At 34.4% G+C, this 25,619-nt stretch overlaps 1 protein-coding gene across 1 annotated transcript in view; it reads left to right on the top strand.

Moving 5' to 3' along the window:
• Positions 1 to 19,409, top strand: part of LOC122805864 — a 59,081-nt gene extending 39,672 nt beyond the window's left edge. The window contains exon 3 of the mRNA XM_044076117.1: positions 18,796 to 19,409. Within this exon, the coding sequence (XP_043932052.1) occupies positions 18,796 to 19,107 (312 nt within the window). The 3' untranslated portion in view covers positions 19,108 to 19,409. The remainder of the gene's footprint in view (positions 1 to 18,795) is intronic.
• Positions 19,410 to 25,619: the final 6,210 nt, after the last annotated feature.

Raw genomic sequence — 25,619 nt, 5'->3', positions numbered from 1 at the left:
AGAGTAATAATTCTTTATGCTGTTCAACAATTAACAGTTTGGTCAATTGGCCAGCAGTATGGAACAACATTAACACCAGATGAAACATGCACTTACTTGTGAAAGCTTTAATAAAATACCCCCCTCAAAAAATTACGATTTTTGATTCATATTTTTTTACTTATTTTTATTCCTATAATTTTAAAATTTTGCTTTTTAAGTATACCAATCATCTCATTTGTGAATGCAAAAATCAAGAGAGACAAAAAACAAACAAAAAAAAGCTGTATTTTAGGACCTTTCATCTATTAATTAAATTTTGAAAGAAAAAGACCAGACTTAGCATAAGCCTTATTCCTGGGTTTAAGATTATCAGATGAAGTCAGAAGGTGGAGCAAATAATTTTAGAAACCTAAACAAATAATTCCAGATTATGAAATCAAATGCTTTTTTAGTATCCAGACTAATAATTGTAGATTCCAGTTTACTGTAATTGATAATATTTATTAATGTTGTAACTCTTTTAATATTATCTTAAGGTTGCCTTCTTAGTATAAACATGTTTGAGCAATGTTTATTATTTCAGGAATATGCATGTTTAGTCTGTTTAATATGGAAATAAAATCTTATATTCTGTGTTTAATAAAAACAGTCTTTATGCCAGGGATTCTAGAACTGGTGTGATTAAGGAATTCTTTCAAAAAGGAAATATTTACTAAAATACCATGCAAGAATTGAATGATATATTAAGGGATACTTTTTCAAATGTCTGAAATAAACAATCTTTTCTTGTATCCTTGTTATTCTTTAGATCTTTTATTATTCCCTGTACTTCTCTTAAAGTAATGGTCTTGTTGATATTTCTTATGGCAGTTTCAGAAAGTTTTTTAGTTGTGAGCCTTTTCCTAAAATCTGAATTTAATTAATAATTGCAATTTCACATGTCATTATTTAAGTTTATTTTTGTGTAATAATCCCAAAACTTGTGAAGTGTTTCTCCTGTTTATGTTACTAATTTATCATTCTAGATATTTTAACAGCTTGAATATGGTTAACTATTAATGTTGTTTTGCCCTCATTCAAAGAATATGAAAAAGCAAATGCAGATTTATGAAATATGATTGCTTGATATTTTCTTGCAATTTAATAACTGAATCCTTAAAAGATTTTTCACCTTTCTGGACTTTAGATTCTGCTCCATGTAGTATATTTTGTTTTTCTAAAGTTTCATTTTCCTATTGTTTTATTTTATTTCTGTACCAATTTAAGATTGTCCCATATAGGTAAGATTTAAGAGACTCTGTCAGTATAATTTTTATGCATTCTTTATTGCTGACCTATAAAAACAATTATACTTCAGTTTGTAGCCATTTCTGTAATTATGTTTGCATTATGCTTGTCATACTATTAGGGAAAGTGTTTTTTTGTAAGCAAATGTGTAGAGCTGAGGTTAGGGGCAACAGGGATAGGGTTAGCACACATGTACGGTGGTACAGGAGGGTGAATGTGAATCTCTTTTCACCACTGGCATGCTCTGTAACATTAAGCAGGAATACTTTGTTTTTCCAGATGCAACCAACAGACAATCTATAGTCTGTAGCATCACTTCCACTTTGATTCTAAACTATTTTCAGTCAGTTGGCCAGCCTTATGGAACAACATTTCTACCATATGAGAACCGCACTTACCTGTGAAAGCTTTAATAAAATATCCCCTCAAAATGTAAGATTTTTGATTCATATTTTTCATTTACTTTTATTCCTATTATTTAAAATTTTTGCCTGTATAGCAAGTGTCTCATTTGTGAATGCAAAAAGTAAGGGAGACAAAAATAAAAAAAACAGCCTTGTTTTAGGACCTTTCACTTGTGTTTTAGATTATGAAAGAAAATTTATTTATTTATTTATTTATTTTCAGTTTGATAACAGGGGATGTCCACTGGTCCCGAAAGCCCATTTTCAGTGGAGGCCAGGGGAGAAAAGCTCCATATTACAAACAAATTGCACAATTAAACAATTTACAAGCAAGCAAAAAATAAAATGTTATACATTTGTATAGTTAGCACAGAAAAAAAGCAAAAATGAAATACACATACATTTGAAATGCAAAAGAAGTAAATCAGAAGAGAAGCGTGGGAAAGAGGCGGTGCAAAGAAGTAAAAGGAGAAAAAATGCCAGGTGGAGGAAAAAAAGAACAATTAGACATAGATTCATTTTACGTTCATGGTCAAAGATACAGTTGCATGAAGAGGCATTATAGGCAGTAAGGATGTGAAGATATATAGAGTATTTACATAGAGTTTATACAGGGAGAAAATTGTTAAAGAAGCTGAGGGTGGGGAGCTGATGAAAGAGTTGGATGAAGAGGGGCAAGAGGGAGAATCATGAATAGGTGATGTTAGTGAATTTAGGTAGGAAGTATACAATTACATTTTTACAATTACATACAAAAAAGACCTAACTTAGCAAACTTAGCATAAGCCTTATTACCTGAGTATAAGATTATTGGATAAAATCAGAAGGTAGATCAAATAATTGTAGAACCCTAAACAAATAACCACAGTTGATGAAATCAAATGTTTTTTTCAATATCCAGACTAATAAAGATGGATTCCGGTTAATTGTAACTGATAACATCTATTAATATTATGATTATTTTAATATTATCTTAAGGCTGTGTTCTTAGTATAAACCTGTCTGATCAGTGTTTATTATTTAGGAATATGCATGTTTAGTCTGTTTAATACGGAAATGAAATCTTATAGTCTATGTTTAATAAAGACATCAGTCTATATACCAGGGATCTGAGAACTGGTGTGATTAAGGAATTCTTTCAGAAAGGAAATTTTTACTAAAATACCATGTTAGAACTGAATGATATATTAAGGGATGAAAGCCTTTTGGATTCTGCCATTAGGGGTCACCACAACAGATCACTGGTCCGCAGATTGATTGGCAGTGGAGTTTTACGGTGTTGAGTTGCCAGCCTGAAGCCCAACCTTCACAGGAGATGCATACATGCACGCGCACACACACACACACACACACACACACACACACACACACACACACACACACACACACACACACACACACACAGCTACTGTATGTCTTTAAAACTCATTTGACCGCAGGAAGGATATGCAGACATCACACAGAAGGCACTCCAGCTGAGAATCAAACCAAAGAACCTCTTGCTGTGAGGCAACAATGCTAACCACTGCACCACCACAGCCAACTGAATGATATATTAAGGGCTAATTTTGCAAACTTCTGAAATAATACCATCTTTTTCTTGCATCCTTGTTATTCTTTAGATCTTTTATCATTCCCTGTACTTCTCTTAGAATAACAGTCTTGTTGATATTTGTTACTGCAATTTCAGAAAGTGTTTGTTTTAGTTTTGAGTCTTTTAATAAAATATGAGTTTAATTGTAATTTGGCATATCATTATTTAAATTTATTTTTTGGTAATAATCCCTAAATTTGTGAAGTATTTCTCCTATTTCTGTTACTAATTTATCATTTTAGATATTTTAACAGCTTGGATGCTGTTAACTATTGATGTTGTTTGGCCCTCTTATTCCCTTAGGAGATAAAGAATATGAAAAAGCAAGTGGAGATTGATGACATACGATTGCTTAATATTTGCTTTCAGTTTAAAAACTGAATATGTAAAGGATTTTTCACCTTTCTGGACTTTAGTCTTTGTGCCATGTAGTATATTTTGTTTTTCTAAAGTTTCATTTTTCCCATTGTTTTATTTCTGTACCAATATAAGATTGTCCCATAAATGTAAGATTTAAGAGGCTCTGTCAGTATAATTTTTTATGCATTCCTTTTTGTTGACCTATGAAAACAATTATATCTCAGTTTGTAGCTATTTCTGTAAGTCTTTTAATTTAAATGTATATAATATGATTTGCTTATTATTGTCAGTTTATTACAATGGAATAATACACTTAGACTTAAGGCATTATGATCATAAAAAGCACAAGTTTTTTTTTTAATTATTAATCTTAGAGACTTAAGTCTTGAGATATAGAAAAAAGTATTTATTCTTGACCGCTTATCAAAAGAGAAATGAGAAAAAAGCAAGGAGAGTATGTCCTTCAATCTGTAAACATCTCTTCAGTCTAATATGTTTGTCCAAATTTTAAGAGCTTTTTCTATCAGGTAAATCCTTGATTCCTTTAAAACATGTGTTTCTGATGTATCTTTTATGCAGTATACTATAAAATAAACTTAATGCATTTTTGCATAGTTAATGCCTAGACCTGGAATCCAGTATGTATTAGCTAGAGTAATAATTCTTTATGCTGTTCAACAATTAACAGTTTGGTCAATTGGCCAGCAGTATGGAACAACATTAACGCCAGATGAAAAATGCACTTACTTGTGAAAGCTTTAATAAAATACCCCCCTCAAAAAATTAAGATTTTTGATTCATATTTTTTTACTTATTTTTATTCCTATAATTTTAAAATTTTGCTTTTTAAGTATACCAAGCATCTCATTTGTGAATGCAAAAATCAAGAGAGACAAAAAACAAACAAAAAAAAAGCTGTATTTTAGGACCTTTCATCTATTAATTAAATTTTGAAAGAAAAAGACCAGACTTAGCATAAGCCTTATTCCTGGGTTTAAGATTATCAGATGAAGTCAGAAGGTGGAGCAAATAATTTTAGAAACCTAAACAAATAATTCCAGATTATGAAATCAAATGCTTTTTTAGTATCCAGACTAATAATTATAGATTCCAGTTTACTGTAATTGATAATATTTATTAATGTTGTAACTCTTTTAATATTATCTTAAGGTTGCCTTCTTAGTATAAACATGTTTGAGCAATGTTTATTATTTCAGGAATATGCATGTTTAGTCTGTTTAATATGGAAATAAAATCTTATATTCTGTGTTTAATAAAAACAGTCTTTATGCCAGGGATTCTAGAACTGGTGTGATTAAGGAATTTTTTCAAAAAGGAAATATTTACTAAAATACCATGCAAGAATTGAATTATATATTAAGGGATACTTTTTCAAATGTCTGAAATAAACAATCTTTTCTTGTATCCTTGTTATTCTTTAGATCTTTTATTATTCCCTGTACTTCTCTTAAAGTAATGGTCTTGTTGATATTTCTTATGGCGGTTTCAGAAAGTTTTTTAGTTGTGAGCCTTTTCCTAAAATCTGAATTTAATTAATAATTGCAATTTCACATGTCATTATTTAAGTTTATTTTTGTGTAATAATCCCAAAACTTGTGAAGTGTTTCTCCTGTTTATGTTACTAATTTATCATTCTAGATATTTTAACAGCTTGAATATGGTTAACTATTAATGTTGTTTTGCCCTCATTCAAAGAATATGAAAAAGCAAATGCAGATTTATGAAATATGATTGCTTGATATTTTCTTGCAATTTAATAACTGAATCCTTAAAAGATTTTTCACCTTTCTGGACTTTAGATTTTGCTCCATGTAGTATATTTTGTTTTTCTAAAGTTTCATTTTCCTATTGTTTTATTTTATTTCTATACCAATTTAAGATTGTCCCATATAGGTAAGATTTAAGAGACTCTGTCAGTATAATTTTTATGCATTCTTTATTGCTGACCTATGAAAACAATTATACTTCAGTTTGTAGCCATGTCTGTAATATATATATATATATATATATATATATATATATATATATATATATATATTGTTTGTGTCTTTCAGCTTTTCCCGGTTAGGGGTCACCACAGCGGAACTCCGGTCCGCTAATGATTGGCAGTAGATTTTTACATGTTATATATATATATATATATATATATATAAAATGTGAGTCTACTGATCATTGTCAGTTTATTATAATGTAATAATAAACTTAGACTTAAGTAGACTTAAGGCATTATGATCAGAAAGAGCACAATGTTTTTTTTTAATTTTTTTAATCTTAGAGACTAAGTCTTGAGATATAAAAATGTATTTATTCTTGGCTGCATATCAAAAGAGTAATGAGAAAAAAGCAATGATTCTTTGTCCTTCAATCTGTAAACATCTCTTAAGTCTAATATGTTTGTCCAAATTTTAAGAGCTTTTTTCTATCAGATTCATTCTTGATTCTTTTACAACACATGTTTTGGTTGTATTTTCTATGCAGTTACACTCCCCCCTAATTAAACTTCCTTTCATATTCTTTAAAATAAACTTAATGCATTTTTGCATAGTTAATGTGTAGACATGGAATCCAGTATGCATTAGCTAAAGTAATAATTTTTAATATTTAACAATTACCATTGACAGCATAATATCCTTTTCATTATGTTTGAATAATACTGTTAGCACAATCATTTTTTCATAGTATCACTAGACTCCTTCTCTTGCTATTGAAGGAAAACTGTGCTTAGCTCTCATACTGACTGAACTCACTTGTTTACTTTTAACAAGATGAGTTTCTGGAAGAAGATGAGTTGTGCTTTATTTGTATTTGCATATTTAATTACTCTAGCCTTTTCGACTACTGTTTAGATCATTAATGTTTAATAAGATCAGTTTCAGGCCCAACGCAGTAATAACATTGTTAGAATTGTAGTATACATTTCTATCACTGTCTGGGCAAACAAAACACAATGAATTTCTCTTATTTATATTTTAAAAGACTTTTGTCAACCATATCGTTGTAGTAACATTTTTTAATACATTTGCTCAAGCATATATCTAAAAACTAAATTATTCTTAAACAAACTTTGAATCTCCACTTATAGGTTCATAGGTTAGTACTAAGCTAACTGCCCTTTCAGGACATTTTAAGCCTAGCCAGTTACCCCATGTGAGAATCAAACTCTGTACCTTGTGTCTGTATGGTTAACATGTTAACCATTATGCCAATTTATAGAAACCTTCTGGAAATTATTTATTCCTGTTTCCTAATTCAGTTAGATTAACTAAACTGCCCACTTCTTAACTACCAATCCAAAACATTGTAGCAACTAGATACAACTTTTATCAACAAGTTCATACTGAGCTATTTATAGCTGACTCTGGAATACAGAAAATGTTCTGTCATTATGTCTGCATTTTCACAAATTAATTTGCCATGCAATAAATATGTAATCTTTTTGTTCAGAATGAGAATATTTTGCAAGGATGTTGACTTTGCGTATATAATTCATTCATATTTAACATTGCATAGTACTTTTACTATATTTCTTACATTTAAAATTGAAAATAATCACTTTAATAGAGATTTATAAACTATACTGTAAATTTTGGACAAGCCTTAAAAGAAATACACTTTGTTTTATTCATTAAGATAATCTTTTCAATAGCATTCAATAACATTCTAAAACAATAATTTCTACACATAATAAATGAAACATGACCATTACTTTCTATGGCATATGTGTCAAAGAAAATCAGAATTTCTCTAAAGATTATTTTTGAGCAGCAAGCATCTTGAATAATATGATACTGTATATTTCTGATTCTCTTCTATTAAAGTTCAATCTTGTTGTGTAATATTATTTATACTTTTTTGATGTAATAATGGTGTCGCTTAACTATATTTTTGTAGTGTTAGAAAAAAAGCCCTTCCCTTTTTGTGTATTTACAAACTATGTGTGTGAAATTTAACATTGATAAAATTAACTAAGTCTGTCATCAGAGCAATACAATTGCATCTTTTTATCAAATTAATATTTATATATCTTTTTAAACTGCCTTTGATGATATGTTATATCAGCCATACATCTGATAAGGATGTTATATTTTCAGAAAGTATACCACAAATCCAAGACATGCCTAACAAAATCTTTTTAAAAGACAACCACATCAGAACAGAAAACAGAGATAGAGATCTAAATACAAGGATAACTCATCAGCCCAGATACCAAGCAAGTGAACAAATAAGAAGTGAGCTACCATTGTCAGTCCCCACCATGCCATCATATATCAGCAATCAACACCACAAAATTTAAAAAACTTGAACCAGCAACTTCACATCTCTCTCCAGAAAACACATTTGTTGCAGTGCACTTCACAAAGAAAACTCAAAGCAAAAAAAAAAAAAAAAAAAAAAAACAAAACAAAGATACCAACCCATGCCACAGCACAAGCAGATATAAGCTGTAGTGATCACCATCCATCCCTAGCAAGACCTGCAAAAGCCAGTACTTTTGTCATGCAAATCATTAATGTTCAAATGCCACATATGCAATTATTATGGCTAAATACCAAAGAGACTACTCTGTGCACTGCAGAACAGCAGAAGCCATCTTCACAAACCACACTGTACTCCAGAGGCACCCAAGCTGGGAAGTGCACATCCTGGCCATGAAACCAAACAAAATACCAAGAAATGCAATGTAGATTGTTATATCTAGATATGAAATTCAAGCATTTATACACTATTCAATAACCTTATATTCCCAACCCAAAGCTACTCACATTTATCACAGGATTGTTTAAATATCTCATCCTGTTTCCAAGCTTTGAGTTTTTCTAATCACATCAACAAATTGGTTAATGATAGTTATAGAACTAAAGGTTGTATAAAAATACTTATAAAGTGTAGGAAATCAGAAATGATGAAGTTTTTTGTTTATTAGTTACATTAGACCAAATATGAGAGTGGAATAACAATATGGAAACCTAATAAGAAAACAAGCATGAGTAAACTCAAAAGAATAAAGAGAAAATATACCAAGGGCATCCATTATTCTGAAAGACTAAAATATCTGAACTTGTACAGTTTCTCTTATAGATATTTAAGAGGAGACCTTATTCAAGTATATAGGGCATTTAGAGAAAACTATGTTTGGGACAGTCCTTTATCACATAAGTGTAAGTAAGAGATTAATCTTAATGGTATACCTCATGCTCTGTTACATGGCATGATATAGGCTGTAGCCACATTACAATGAAAAATGAGTAGCCATTATTTACCATTGAGATACACAAATCATTGTGAGATCAAACAGTCAATGGAAAAATTGCAGAGAATCACTGATAACCTCGTGAATACTTAGTGGCTAATTAACAAAAAGTGTTTCAGTTTAAAATTTTGCGTTACTTAAGCTGTTTAGCTTAATAAAAATGCTCCTTAGATTACATTATATAAAATAAAGGTATCACATTTCTAATATATATTTCTCCTACTAAATCATTAATTGGTCAAGTTGAACATCTTTTTACCTTATTGGAGTTTTGCCTCTGTAGGAATGTTAGTGTTAACAAATGCATAAAAACATATATTTAAAAAAATTATAAATGAAGTAAGCTCCTTTTTTCAAATAACCCCTTTAACTTGCAGTTCTCATAACACTTAAGGTTCCAGTTTAACATAAAAAGAAATGTTCTCAAGTTTTCTCCTTTTTTTTTTTACTTGTAGCTTCATTCCAGCTATGCTTCTCCAAAGATTTCTTTAAGGAACTAGTAGACAAGTCCATATCATCTGGTGTAGAAATAAGGTTGCTGTTTTTGTTGAATTCAGAGGCTTTTTCTAAGAGTAAAGATTCTGGTTCCAGTTGAGAGGAAAATGTTCACCCTTGCAGGATATAGTAGATTAATTTTAATGATATTTAATCTTAAAAAGTTAAGGAGAGGCCAATATTCTCTTTCTTTTTTTCCTGGACATTTTGTAGCATGGTCGTTATGAAGTGTTATGAGTCTGTCCCATTTTTATGAGTGACTTCATCCATGCAGTTTTTAACACCAGTTCTATGTTAAGCTATGAGAAGAATTTTGCCTTAATATATATATAGATAAAGCTGAGGGGGGTGTTGTAGCTCTTTACCCTATTGCTGCATGAGCTCTTTCTGTGACATAACATATTGGTTCTTGTAAATTTAAAATTTATGGGATCCATGATGTTTATTAGAATGTAATGTAATTTCTTCTTTTTTTTCAGAAAGTCTAGTAGCTCTTACATTAGTTCTTCTTTCCTTGCCTTAAATATTGTGCCACTGGTGAATGTAATGTATGAACTATCAAGATAACCTGCTAATTATTACACTCTCTTATAATTAAACAAAATCTTGAGATAAGATTAATCATTTGTGTCTTCTACTGACATTATAAAGGAACTGGTGAAATGGAGGGTTGGGGTTGATAAGCTATCAGGCTGAACAATTTACAGGATTCCATGAGATATAAAAAGATTTCTGGCTGGGGTATAGCTAGTTAGATATATCAGGGTATAGGTAGCAGCATATATCACTGGTCTGCGTGGTTCTTATAAGTTTCCCGTGTGTTTTCACTGTAACTGAAAATACAAATTTGCTCAGAACATATTTGTTAGTATCAGTTCAAAATGTTGTTTGAACATCTGTACAAAGCATAACCTATCTATCTATATATATATATATATATATATATATATATATATATATATATATATATATATATATATATATATATATATCATCATCATATCATCAGTCAAATTTTTTTCTTGCAGAATTAATGTTCTGTGTAATTATCCAGTTTGCTAAGTACTATTTAGGTGTTTAACTGAGGGCTCACATATGTCTGAAGATGTGTTTCCATGTTGTATTTGTTTTTATCTGCAGTTGTAAATTTGCTGTCGATTTCTGTCATCAGAGATAACAAACACTAAGTGGGCAACATAAGAAATTCACTGAGGTGAATAAATGGTTATATGTTTGAAATAATAAAACGTGTGTCTACCTTCCAAAATGTGTTTGGTTTTCCACTGAGTAAAAACATTTTTACTTTTCTTTGGCTCCAGAACAGCATTATGGGTATGAACAAAAGGTTATTAGAAAACACAGACATTGTAAATAGCTTGAAACAGTACACTGATACTGTCTGCCTGCTTGCCTTTCTGCTGGCATAAATAAGATGCTTTATCTTTACACAATTATATAGTTATATAATTATATAGTTATATCAATAGCTACATTGATATAATAAGAGTAAAATGCTAAAAAACAGTTATTTGTTCAATGGTTTCTTTATGAATAGGATATATGCATTCAGTCACTTCTTGCATTACAAATGTTTTTTGAACAGAAGCAGCATGTATTTACTTGTGAAACATGTCTAAAACAAGAGAAAAGCATGGCATGGGCTGCTCTGTTGTATAACTTTTACTTTTCCTGCAGATAATATATTTTCTATCAGATTTCTTCTTTGTCTACAAAGCAGAAGGTAGACAGGGGGATGAGGGTTGGCATAAGGGTTAATGTGTTTACCTTACACATGGTGCAAGGTTTGATTTTCAAATGTAATAATTGGCTAGGCTTAAAATGTTCCACAGGTGCAGTTAGCCTGGTAGTAAGCTATGAATCTATGAATGTATGAGAGAGAGAAAGAGAGAGAGAGCAGTTTGTGAGCAATGCAGGATTACCCCCTGCAAAAAACAGGTTTAAAGGGAAAAAGTGATGTCCAGCATTCTCTATACTGCTGCATTTTCTATCCTGTTTTTGGCATTCCAGGACTCAACATTGCGAGTGTTGATATTTCTGTAAGGAGCCTAATTTGAGTGGTGTACTGCACAATTATGAAGAGATGGCTTTATTATGAGCTTACTGAGTCTGTACCTTTTACTTCCAGTACTGCTCTCATGACTTATAATATTTTGGATTCCTGACAAAGAACAACTGTGTGATATTTGTGAGGGCTTTGCTCACTAGTTTCCATCCCACTTGTAATTTAGAGCAGGTAGACCTGGTGCAGTGAGATGTAACAGAAAGGCAGGTTTTGATGTTGATTCTCTTCAAGGCCATACGGCTGGGTATTTGATAACTTGGGAAAGAAAGATAATTTGCCATGGTCTCTAAGAATTATAGTATTGAACCTGTAGTTGTGTAAGCTGTTGTATCAATGCAGTATCTGGTCTCTACCATTCTGTCTGAAATGTATTTAGAAAGAGGTGAGAGGAATGTATTATACATTTTGGAAATGACTTCACAAAGACTATCCCCAGATGTACAAATATGTTTATTATGCTGCATATTTGTTTCTTTATATTTGCTGCCCTGGAGGTTTTGCTCAGGAGACAAACCTTGTTTTGGGGTGTCCTTGTCTAGATAATGTGGTTTCCAAGATCAGTAACCTTCCTGTCTCTCCACAAGTTCCTTTTTTCAGGAGAAAGTCAGGCCTTTAATTTAAAATCTGTAAACAGAGGCAAGATAAAAGAGATTCTGATTATTTTCTTGTGGTAGTAGATGGTTTCACTTTTTATAGTAATGATACTTTTGATCAACATGTTGCTTAGAGGAATCAGTCTTTTAAGACTAGCACATTTGAGAAAGGTCATGTTGTGCCTGATGGTAACGAGAGAGACTGTTGAGTTTTTTTTTTCCATCAAATTGCTAAATTTCAGAATCACAACAAATGAAGATGAAATTCCTGGGTTAATATGGGTGTGGCTTTGAATCTTTTCAATTTGCTTTGTTTCCCTTTCTTTTTGTGAGTTGACCCCTCCCTCCTTGGACAGGAAGAGTGGTAGTTTCACTTTTTGGTTACTGTTTGAGAAAGGGTGCCTTCTTCTATTAACTTTGAAAGAACGTGGACTATTAGTCTCACATAACTTATTCCCACAAGACAGTAGTGAAGGAAGAAACACTACTGCTCTGTGAGATATTAATTGTAACCTTAGATGTTTAGCATCACTCCTGTATCATCCAAGGATTCACTGCTTTCATCCTGTGTGCTTTTAGTTTGTGGTCTGCACTGACAAACATGTCCTGGTACTCTTTGTTTTGATTGTTTATACTGTTGTTAATATGTGAGTGTTGAGATAATTTAGACATAAAAAACTGTATCAAAGCAGCATCAAATCCAAACAATTAAAAAATAAAAAATGCTATTAAGCCATGATAGCAGACTGTGCTGACAAAATAATGTAACTAATACAACCTCAAAGGAAACTGTTTTAGTGCTTTCTTTCATTTTATTACAGAACTTTATCAGAAATACAAACAATCCAAACTCCCCAACTTACGGTACCATATAAAACCTGGTGTACAGATCAAGGGATAAGGCTGAAAACACATGTCTAATGGTGCAGTGTATTTTAGCTGGTATTGTAACAAACACATATGACAAGAACATGGCTACTCATTTATGGTTCTCAGTAATCTGGAGCAAGATAATATATATGGTGCTGTTAAAGGTCTGCAGGCAGTTGTTTTCCTTATTCTTTTTTCTTCTGCACTAGAGACAGTCAGTAGTGTTCCTTTTGCATTTCTCTTTCATGTTGCTAAAGTGTTCAGTCTTACTTTGGGACTGTGGGTCCGAAGGTCTGAATTGTCCCTTTCCCTGCATTATGTATAATCTCAGCTACTCCAAGGGAAGGATAGCCTTACCAGGTTTCCTGCAGGTTGGCAATAATGGGATACATTTTAAGGACAGTTTGGGCTGGCTGGTATTAGAAAATACAGGAGCATACTCATAATTTATTATTTTGGAGAGAAAGGGTTGAAGCTGAATATTTACAGGTATGATGAGTATCTTATAAAATATTCCACCTGTACAGTTGATTTGTCTATTGACCGATGTGAATTAGGGACAGAATAAGTATGCATACATAAGGATTTGATGTCTAGTCATATGGTGGTATGATCAATAAGTATTCTTAATTCAGATAACATGGTTTATCATTTCTGTTGAAATGGAAGGACACAGCAAGCAGCCTCACAGGAATGCCTATCTATTGATAATTGACCTCTGTTGGTGAAAAGATTATCTTCTGTGTATGCAGTGAAATGAGGTGAAATAAGGTAGTTAAGAAAACATAATATATTCCCACAACAGTTGACAGCTGAACTTAAAAAAGAAATAAACAAAAATTGATACCAAGAAATTAAACTGAGGATAAATTATATTTAAAATGTTTTATTCTAAAGCACTTTCATTTCACTTAAAGTTCACAGATACTGCTTCAGGAAAAACATTAAATCACACTAACCTTACTTAAATATCAATGAAAACTCTTGCAGTAAAATCATCAATTCAATAAGAAATATAGGTTTAAATTGTTTATCTCATGCTTTCTACTGCTTTATTTCTTAAATGATTATTATAATGCACATTAAAATTGAGCCCATGTGAGATGCAGGCATCTAATAAGACCTGCCAATAAAATTCTTGTTATACAAATGTAGCTGTCTGTCTCTATCCTTTGTATTTTCAATTAAAAATGTATAACATAAAGCACAAACTTTTTTAAAACAGGTGAATGAAATATTATTTGTATATGATTAATGCACTAACAGTGCTTTCATTTTTTGATATCATACATATGTTTGTACTTCCGTGGTGGTGCAGCGGTAGCGTTGTTGCCGCACAGCAAGAGGTTCTCATGTTCGATTCTCGGCTGGAGTGCGGGGAGTGTCTTCAGTGTGGAGTCTGCATGTCCTCCCCATGGTTGGGTGGGCGTTCGAAAGACATACGTAAATGGGAGTGCCTTCATTGAAGGTTGAATGTCGAGCTGGCACCTCGGCGTTCGTGAAAATCTACTGCCAATCATTAGCAGACCGGAGTTCCGCTGTGGCGACTCCTAACCAGGAAAAGCTGAAAGACAGCAACAACAACATATGTTTGCAAAATCTATTTTTTAACTTCCTTTTTGTTTTACTAATGTAAAGTGATTTATATATTATGCAAATTGTGGCATGTATACTAAAAAAAATTACAAGTAAATAAACCAATTGGGCTATATGTTCTCCCAGTTACAATAAGAAATAGGACTGTTTGCTATATCTCTCTCTCTCATATATATATATATATATATATATATATATGTGTGTGTGTGTGTGTGTGTGTGTGTATATTACATCCTAAGTATTTGATAGTCCCCCTTCCCTTAAAGATCTTTGTTTCTTCCTTTTTTCATCATATCCCTAATGTTATAATTTATCCATTAATAAAATTTGTCACAGTTCCAACTGGATTGCACTAAATAATTTCCAGTTGGCTTTATTTTTTATATCCTTACTATCCTTACTATCATTTAAATACTTACATGATATAGCTGTTCCCCATTTTATATCATTATATCCTTTGCTTTCTTTCCTTATTATTAGTACAACATTATTAGTACATTTATTAACACAGTCCAATGAATAACCTCTTATTACAATCATACATGTAAGTTTTCTTTAATGAAATTGACTTTGTGTCACTAGTAAAATTCTTAATCCTGGCAAGATGAATTTTTATTGTATTTTCCATTTGATATAATAAATACATGCTTCTAAAATGTATATACATATTAAAATTAAAATTCTTATAATTTGTACCTGTTTAATAAATATCATTCCCTGTTCTGTCTTTTGTTTATAAGCCAACATATGTCAATAAAATATTTCGCTATTTGTTTTAATCATAAAAGTTAAAAATTCAGTATACTGTTCATATAATCTATTTTTTAATTGAACATGACTTGTTCCATAGATAAATATTTTATCAATAAAATAAAAAAGTAACAAAATTAAAAAAGTATAAAAATAAATCATATTCTTCTCCCAGTATGCTACTACAAGAGTTGCATAATTCGGACCCCATTGTAACTTCCTTCACTTGTTTATTCATTTCACCATTAAACAGAAAATAATTATCCAAAAATTGCTCTGTGTATACCATGCTTAATTTTATTTCACTAACTGAATAGCTTTCATCTTCTGTCAGTACATTCACCACCCATTCCATATATGTATCATATTGAATGAGAATGTCTAGGGATTTCAAATCCACTGTAACAAGTACAGCCAAACTGAACAATCTATAATGTTCTTAACTTTGTTGTTAAAATCAAATGACTCTTTCACATATACTTTTTGCCTACTTATAATCCACTTATACAGTTTCATTTTAACTACTTACTGAGACAGTAGGCCTCAGTGGTGGATTAATATATTTTATATGTACTTTGGTATTCCAAAAAAATACTTTGTTATGTGGAGTTTTCACTGTGAATTTTTTTTCCAGTTCTGAAGGAAGCCAGCCTTATGTAGCAACATCATGCATTTAATAGATTACCTTCTTCATAACTTTGTTATATTCATTAAATTGCCCTTTTTTATAGAATGAATTGTAACCTTCTTAAATAATAATTTAATTGTTGTAATTATTCACATTCATGAGAACCATAGCCACACTCTTGTCAACTTTCATAATCTTAAGAATTCTATCATCTGTAGTAGAGGCCTATAGTTCTGTTTAGTTTAAATTATAATATCTTTACTTACGTTTTTAATAAGTAAAAACCTCATTTTCTTCAGACATACATTTTCCAAAGGAATTAATATCCATACTTGTTGTTAAGTAAAAATCTAATTTCCTTCTGACATACTTTTTCAAAGGTATTAATAAAATGGTATAGTGCTGAACTAAATGCAGTAGTTCTAACAAACTTATTTACTCTGTTGTCATTATATTGAAATAATAAACAAAAAATTAACTTATGAGTAAAATGACAGTTTCTGTAACTTTCACTCTTCTACTCTGTATGAAGAAGAACCTTTTGACAACACATTCATCTCATCATTATTCAGTATACATTGTGAGAACTTATACATATTTAGGAGTAGCCTTTAGTCTTGTTTGCCTTTCAGATACTTAAAATTGACTTTTTTGACATCTCAATTCCATACTGACAACTTGAATCCAGCTCAATAGTTCCTTCTCTTGTTCCCTCGTTGTACAGGTTGATGGTTAACCTCCTAAATAGTTCTCAACCATGTATTTGGACCTTGTTGAAAATACTCTTGCATACTGTTGGTGATGTGTGATTGGTTGGCATTGGTGATCTCTGTATCCCGATCTTCTCTGTGGGTGATTTTTTTCCTAACAAAGAAATTTCTGTCATGTGCTACTCAATCTGTTGAAATGCTGCTATTTGTCTATTGATTGTCAAATGTAAGAAACTCATTAAAATTCTCTGTATACATTGTTGCTTCCACAATTTTTTGATACTTGCTTAATTTGGCACAGGAGGGTTTTTCATAATATCAGAAAATGTCTTGTAATCTTTGACTACCAAGTCCTTATAATCATTGAAATCTCTGAGAAACTTCTTAGTTGTATGATTTCTTAATACTTCTTTCCCTTGTTTTTTGCCTCTGTGTGCCAAATTTCAAAGATATTTTGTCTATTATCATATTTAATTTCTTAGAAAAAGAACTAATATTTTTTTCTGCTGATTTAATCAACAAGTGGACATAGGATAAAGCTGATTGCTAATTAATTTCTTTCTTTGTTGCAACACAGTCATCAGAATAATTAGTACCTGTAAGTACCATATTAATTTTGAGTCCTCTAGGTATCCTTTCATGGAGAGACTTGAATCAAAATACAGTTTGTTCCACTGCATTCTCTTAATTATGAACAATAATCCTTCCAATTATTTAGGAATATCATCAGGATCCGGATGGATTCTGATAATGGATGCATCAGGTTCAAATTGTTGTTGGAAATTGTCCTGATAAAGGTTTCATTTTTTAACTACTTACTGAGCCAACAGGACTCAGTGTTGTATCAATATATATAGGAGAGGGGTTTACTCATAAATTATTATTTTAGAGAGAAAGGAGTGAAACTGGTCATCTACAGTTATGGTGAGTATCTTACAGTATTTTATTTTCCACTCCTACATGTGATTTGACATTGACTATTGTGAATTAGGAAAATAATGAGTATGCATACATAGGGATTTTATATCTAGTCCCACGGTGGTATCAATAAGTCAGCAAGTATTGTTAATTTAGAGAATATGGCATATCATTTATTTTGGAATGTAACCACTCAAAAGGCTTGTAAGAACGCTTAGCTAGCGGTAATCAACTTCTGTTGATGTGTATGCAGTGACGTGATGTGTCTATAGTGGTTATGAAAATATAATGTTGGCATTTCTACAACTGTTGCCAGTTGAACTTAATTAGTTTTTTTTCTGATAGATGCAGTCAATTCGTTCAGAACTGATCATCACTAAGCTGAATAAATTGCATGCAGTAAAGAAGTTCTATATCATTTCTTTCCATTCAGTTATTGAGCTATCCACTGTGATTTAAAATGTTTGATTACTGTTTCAAATAAAATAAAATAAATGACATCTATCATGTTTGTAAATCTTAACCATGATAGGAGTATGGTGAAAATGTGTGATGACCAGGTGCCAAGTAATGTACTTGCTCAGGAGTTTCATTTAAAATTCACTTTTGTAACTGGTAAATTCAAATGATACACAGGCACAAATGAAGCCTAATGCATAAACTAGCTGCTATGATCCTATGATCATTATTCTGGCTTACTGTAATATGCAGTTTACCAATTTCCATATTCTCTTACATGAAGAAATAATTGTTTTACTTACTGATACTATCAAGGCTTTCGGGTCTAATATCATATATTGCTGACTTGAGGCCAAGTAGGGCAAAGAGTAGTATGTGTGAACTTAGTAATGGTATTTTCTGCTGAAATAATGTAGTATATCACATAATAAGCCAGTGAATGCATTAATTGTAATCTGTGCTGGATCTATTCAATTGACAGCTAATGCAAGTACAGCAGAGGTCTGAAGGTGACTCCTGAGTATGTGCAATGCTTCAGGTGTAGCATAGAATAACCACAACTTCTGCTGTCTGGGCCCATCATTAAAATCCATTCAATTTGCAGTAATGATTAACCTAAATCCTGTATTCCTGTTACTTAAGGATGCTTTTCAGTTGCACTTCTACAAAATAATAATTAATGCGTAACTTCTACTTTACTTTAGTATCACATTGCTAAAATGCTAAGGAAAACGTTGTGATTAAAGTACTAAGTTATGTTAATTCACATTTGTTTATGCTCTTCATTTGTACAGGTTCAGAAAGCCAATGAATTAGCTGTTCATCTTAAATATAAAATAGCAGCACTAGAGCTTGAGAACACTGAAAAAGAAAAGGAAATTAAAAGGTTAAATGAACAGTTAGTGGAAGCCAGAAAGTCACTCCAGATGAAGAACAAAGAGATTACAAATGTTAAAGCTTTAGTGAAGAACCTGAGTCATCAACTTGAAAAGAAGTCTGATGAGTTAAAAAGTTCTCATAGTCTTCTAAATGGGCATGCTGGAAAGACTGATAAGCGTATATCAAAACATGACAAAAATCATTCGCAGATCTGTGTCGTTCAGTGAGGAGTCATGCAACGTGCCTGTAACTGCCTGCCTTAAAAAGTGTTTCATTGGATTTCTGTTGTGTAATTCAAACACTAATGAAAAGTAACAAGGGTGACCCTACATGACATTTTATGACAGGTGAAGCCAATGAGTGCAAAATAAAGATGCATGTTAACGAATTATTGGCAACTGTTATTTCCAAGCTACCTGGTTGGTTATTATAAGAATCTGAGTTTAGATCTAGTTCTTTTTTTTTTTCATTTTTAAGACAACCCCTTTGTAATGTGGGTTTGAGAGTATTAAATCAAATGGAAGTTCAATATTTGAGAAGGTTCATTTGTAAGTATCTTGTAAGGTACAAAAACTGTTTTTTTTATCAATGTTTCTGATTTTGTTGCCTAAGCTCCTTTTTCCTAATTAAGAAAATAAAGCCTAGTTCTCTTGTCGTGACAGGCTTAAAAGTGCCTACAGCAGCCCAATGTAAAATATATAGAATTATTTTTCAGCTATGTATATTTGTATGTGCTGCTGTGCTTGAATGTGAACTTATACTGATAAATGTAAAAACTGCTGCAGTACCATAGTTCCATATTTTGTTATGGTTTGTCTCCTTTGTCAGTTTGCCCTGTTTGATGTTACAAGAATGATTAGACCTGCTTATTATCCTCTTCCTAACTCACTTTGTAAGGATGGGTTAAAAACAGTGGGCCTGACATTCTGTCATGCCACAGAGGTGTGGGGTTATCTGTTTTACGCCCTATTAGTTCCTCATAGAGGCAGCTCTCAAGCTAATAATGTCATTGTGGAAATGCAGTATTACTTACCTGTGTAGCTTCTCCTTACTTATTTAAAAAAATCCTCTGTCTGGATTCCCAACCACTTCAGTCTGTCTTTCTGCACCTCATGATGCATTCTCAAACTCCATCAGGCATGCAAGCACTAGTGTACACTATAGGAACCTCTTGTCCATACCCCACCCTAAAACATGAGAGAAGCAAACTAAGCCTTTCTGTCATTCCTCTTCCTCCTTTTTGTCCTGTTCCTGGCTATTGTCCTTTAGCAGCTGAGCTGTTGACCAGCCTTAGCTCACTGGTGACACAGGAAGTGTCCTTGCTACTGCATGTGTGGGCTATCTGCACCTACAGGTCACAATGTAACGACTTAGTATCTAATGCAAAACCTGAAATAATTATGAAATCTTAAGCCAGGCAGTGGGATTATGTTCTTAGTGGAAAACATTATGCACAAAATATGTCTAATGCAAAACATATGGTACAGATTGTTTATTTTGTTATGTGTTCCGGGTAAAATTGCCATGTTACCAATTCATAGACCAAAAACTCATCTACTTTGCACTGCTATAGTGATGCTGCATGTTAAATATAGGCTCATTAGGTTGCAGTTAAGAGTGCATGGATTCAGAAACCACATATTAGAATTTGCTGTTTTCTGTTATATAATTGTAACACTCATTATTGTTAATGTAAATATAGGTTCATAGGTTAGTACTAGGCTAACTGCCCTTGCGAGCCATTTTAAGCCTAGCCAATTATCCCTTGTAAGATTCAAACCCTGCACCTTGTGTTTGTAAGGCAAACACCCTAACCATTAGGCCACCCTCCAGTATTGTATTGTGCTGCAGTGTTCTGTTCTTATATATGGACAGGTTATAGGCAAATAACAAGAAGGCATTGATTTCTGTATTTTGATTATTATATGCTAGTTAAGTGCCATTGTTTTATTTGAAGGGCTATACATGTAGCTTAGTGGCATAGTAGGGAATGTAAACCATAGTCATTTGCATGCTACTTAAATTCTGTATAATTAGGAATTTATTCATTGTTTTCAGGCATCACACAGCTTTTGTTTTCTCATCTGTCTTTTGCTACTTCCTCATCACCACCATCCAGCTATGCTCACAACTTCAATAACCAAATGCAGGGGGGAGAACAACATCCATGGTCCCCAAGGCAACATGAGACAGCAGTTAGTATGACAGGCATCAGTAGCAGGCTGGCCAACGGGCATGTAAGTAGCAGTAAAAAATGCAGTGCACAATGGGCAGTGCCTTTATAATTGGTGTGGGTAGACCACTACCCCCTTCACAGTGTCTAGGGACATTACCTACACTGTGTGCTGGAGCATAAATGCAACTATGATAGCACGCAAGATTTCCTCCATGCTGTAGCAGATCTCCACATGTTGTAGTTACATAAGCATGTACTGTACACTGAGCACAGCACTCATTACTACTTCTGCCTCTTGTACTTGGTTATTAAAGCTGTGGGAATGGCAGTGTGTGCTTCTGTTTGCCGACAGGGAATTCACAACAGTCATATTTCTCTGCAGCTGAATGTCACTTCAGCCATGTGTCCCCAGCCAAATGTACCACCTACCACAAGGCTGTAATCCTTCTGCAGTAACCAAACTTTTTTTTTCTTCCACTTGCCTGTCCCTTTGTCTGTATTTCATCATAAGGGGTGGGTCATTTGCATTCTGAACCTGGCTCTCATGCAGAACTGCAACAGACCCTATCCTATTAAACATTCACAAGTCCAGTGGAAGCATGAATATACACTCAAGGGATCTCAGTCTCTTTTGCAACATAATTAAAATATTTTGGATGGATAGTTATGTACCACAGAAAATACCTCTTGCTTGAAACTGCCTACTACTACAAATAAAGTAAAGTAATCATCTTAGTCTATTCAGTATAGTTTAGATGAATGGTTGGGAAACCTGAAGTTATCCCCAAGTTTAGCACCCATGTCCCTTATGGATAGGGGCAACAAGTAAACGTTCTAACATATCCTTGATGTTCATCGTGCATACAGCTGCAGTAATCACAGATGGGTTCTCTGCCATCAGGCGGTCCCCCGGTCGGCCGAATTCCAAAGTCTAGGTCCGGCGTCGGTTGTTGTCGCTTTCTTTCCTGACGTCAGTGCGACAGGGGTATATAAGACACAGCCGACGCCATATTCTCCAGTCTTTTTTGCCGCGCGATGCCCGAAGCAGAAGCAGTTCGCAAGTGCCGGTCGTCCAGCTCCTGAATTTACAAAAAATTGGAAACCGAAGTCTTCTTTAAAGCTAAGTACCCCGTTGGGGAAACTTTTCTTGCCTCAGACCGATGTCAGAAAAAGTTAACAATTGTATTTCTTGTGGGAAGCAAATACCGCATAAGGATTTCCATTCCCTCTGCATACCTTGTTTAGGCCCAGACCACGATGTCTCGGGCTGTCGCTTTTGCGCTACTTTCAATAAACGCACTATTAAGCGTCGGGCGGAGTTCGCCCAACACCTTTTTGGTAAAGCCTTTGATTATAAAATGTCGTCGGAGACTCCGACTACCGTTTTGTCCAAAAACGCAAGGACAAGGACCGTCTCGTGAGGTCCGCGGTCTCCACCGACACCACGCCAAAACCGGCTACATGTGGTCCGGTTCTCAGCAAGATGCCTATGCAGTCCCTGACTACCGACGACACTTCTTTGGCGGTGTCTTCTGTAACCGAGACCGCAGGTACCTCGGCCCATACCCAGACTACAACCACCGAAGCCACTGTGAGCGTTGATCCTCCTAATGTGGACAGGTCCACTTCCACCCATGGTGTCTTTAGACCCTCATCTTCCTTTTCCATTAAGGCCTTTACTAAGTCCAAATCAGCCAGGCATCCCAAGAGGCCTGTTGCACAGGGCCCATCTCCAGGCCCCATGTCTAAAAAGCAGATGCTTAAAATGGCTGAGGATTTAATTACTCTTATCAGGGGTTCCCAACCCCCTCCAGACAAGAGACCCAGAGTGGAGGAAGATTCACCCTCTTCTGATCAGGGCTCCATTTTTTCAGAACATTCTGATGTAGAGGAACACTCTTACTCCCCTTTTGAAGATTCTGATGCAGAGCAGTCCATTCCTTCTGTATCTCCTCCAGAGGATTTTTCTTTTGGGGAAACCTTGCACACCTTGAGGGAACACTTCCATTGGGAAGGCCAAGATTTTTCTGATTCCAAAAAAAGACTTAGGGAATTTCTTTTGTTACCTCAACACAGACCTCTGGCGATACCTCCTGTCTTGGACATACTTGATGATGTTTATTCGGAGGCTTGCCTTAACCCGGATTCCCTGCCTCCTGCCCCAGTCAAGCCTGATAGGTACTACAGAGTTCCTAACTCCCACCAATTTCTTTACAAAAGCCATAATGCTGACCCTGAAACCATTTCTCAAGGCCCCAAGGGAATGAAGGCCTCTACTGCTAAGAATCCACTACCTTCCGAAAGAGAGTCAAGATCCTTAGAAAGGTGGGGAAAAAAGGTATATACCTCGGCCACCCTAGCCATGAGGGCCTTAAATTGTCAGTTTCATATGCTTAAATATCAGCAGTTTCTGTTATCACAATTAAGAAATAAAATGTCTCAACCTGTACAACCAGATTTGAAGGAGTTGCAGGATATGATGCATAGTGCAGAACAAATGGGTAAACACACCTTACAATGTGGCTATGATGCCCTAGAGGCCTCAAGTAGAGCTGCTGTTACAGGATCAGTCATTCGTAGACATGCCTGGCTTAGGGAACAAATCTTGCCTGAACATGTGAAAGCTAAACTACTAGATGCTCCTTTACAAAAGGATGTGCTATTTGGTACTAATGCTGAGGAGATACTACGGAAAATGGAAGAAAAAGCCACATCTATGCAAACTGTCAAAGCTTTTCTACAGGTTCAACCACCACGTTTTAGCAGAAGTTGGCCTTCTAAAAACTGGTCCTTTCCAGCCACGGACAAGCCCCAAAGAGGTAGATACAGGCGCACAAGGGGCAGAGGACAATCACAAGGATCATATAGAGGCAGGCAATGGCAAACTCCAGCACCAAGAGGTGGCGAAGACAGTGCACAACAATACAGGAAACAAACCCAATGACTTCCTCCTTTCCATGCCAAGCAAGTCTCAGCTGGCAGCACCCTTGGGAGGAAAGCTGGCATTATTTACAAGAAATTGGCATATTGTCACAACAGACAAATGGATCCTGGATGTTATAAACAGAGGCTACATATTTCATTTTCACACTCTTCCAAAAATGAGAGGCATGCCAAACCTGGCACACAATCAAAGGGCAGAGGCACAACTACAAATTTCAAAGCTCATAGACATGAATGCTATTCAAGAGGTACCTACTCACGAACAAGGTCAAGTTTTTTATTCCAGGCTATTTCTGGTACCAAGGAAAGGAACCGACTGGAGACCCATTTTGGACTTATCCATCCTAAACACATTCTTACTCGTACCAAAATTCAAGATGCTCACATTACAGAAACTTCTTCCCATGCTGGGCGAGGAGTTTTGGCTGGTAACATTGGACCTCAAGGAGGCATACCTGCATGTCCCAATCAGACAAAGCTGCAGAAGATACCTCAGATTTCTTGCAGGTTCAAGTCACTATCAATTCTCTGCATTGCCCTTTGGCTTATCTACTGCGCCCAGAGTATTCACGAAATGCCTGGCATCAGTAATTGCCTACTGCAGACTTCAAGGGATACAAATTTACCCTTATTTGGATGACTGCCTGATCCAAGCGGACAGCAAGCACATACTTCTGGAACATCTGGCTTATGTAACATGGTTACTGAATTCCCTGGGATACACAGTCAACAAAGAGAAATCCAGGCTAACACCATCTCAGAAAATAACTTTCCTGGGTGCCAACTTGGACACAAACACCCAGATGGCCTACCTTACGCCAGAAAAACAGGGGCAACTAACTCAGTACTTCAAAATACTAGCAAACTGTACCAGGCTTACTGCAAGGAAAATCCTGCAGGCTCTGGGCTTCATGGCATCTTGCATTCTTTTAATCCCATGTGCAAAGTTGCATATGAGGAAACTTCAATGGTACCTAAAAAACCTATGGTCTCAACACAGCCACAGTTTGGAAACAATAATACCAATAATTCCATGTTTGCAAAAGGAATTTCTATGGTGGGCCCAAGCATGTCAAACAAACACAGGTCTCCCATTCTGCAAGCCTCAAGCAAATCAAGTCATCACAACAGACACCTCAGATTACGCCTGGGGGGCGCACATGACAGACAGGTGCATTCAGGGCAAATGGTCCCAAAAGGAAAAGCACCTTCACATCAATCAGAAAGAAATGCTAGCAGTGATAAATGCAATTACAGCTTTCAAGGACCTCCTGCATCCAGGACGATTATTGATAAGAACAGACAACACCACAGTAATGTGGTACATAAACAAACAAGGAGGAACACATTCATACCCCCTGTGCAGACTAGCCATGACACTTTGAAACTTGGCTCTGGAATGGCAAATCGAACTTCAGGCACAGTACTTGCCAGGTTTGGAAAACACGCTGGCAGACAATCTAAGCAGAAATATGACAGATCCACACGAATGGAAGTTGCATCCTCAAGTGTTTACAAAGATAATCCAAGCGTGGGGGAGGCCAGACATAGATCTCTTCACCTCCCACCGGAATCATCAATTGGAAAAGTTCTGTTCAAGGACCTTTCATCCAAAGGCCT

The sequence above is a fragment of the Protopterus annectens genome, chromosome 7.part0 (assembly GCF_019279795.1).
Source record: "Protopterus annectens isolate FY-2018-M chromosome 7.part0, PAN1.0, whole genome shotgun sequence".
Taxonomy (NCBI): domain Eukaryota; kingdom Metazoa; phylum Chordata; order Ceratodontiformes; family Protopteridae; genus Protopterus; species Protopterus annectens.
The sequence above is the reverse complement of the archived record's forward strand: the minus strand, read 5'-3'. Positions and strand labels throughout refer to the sequence as shown.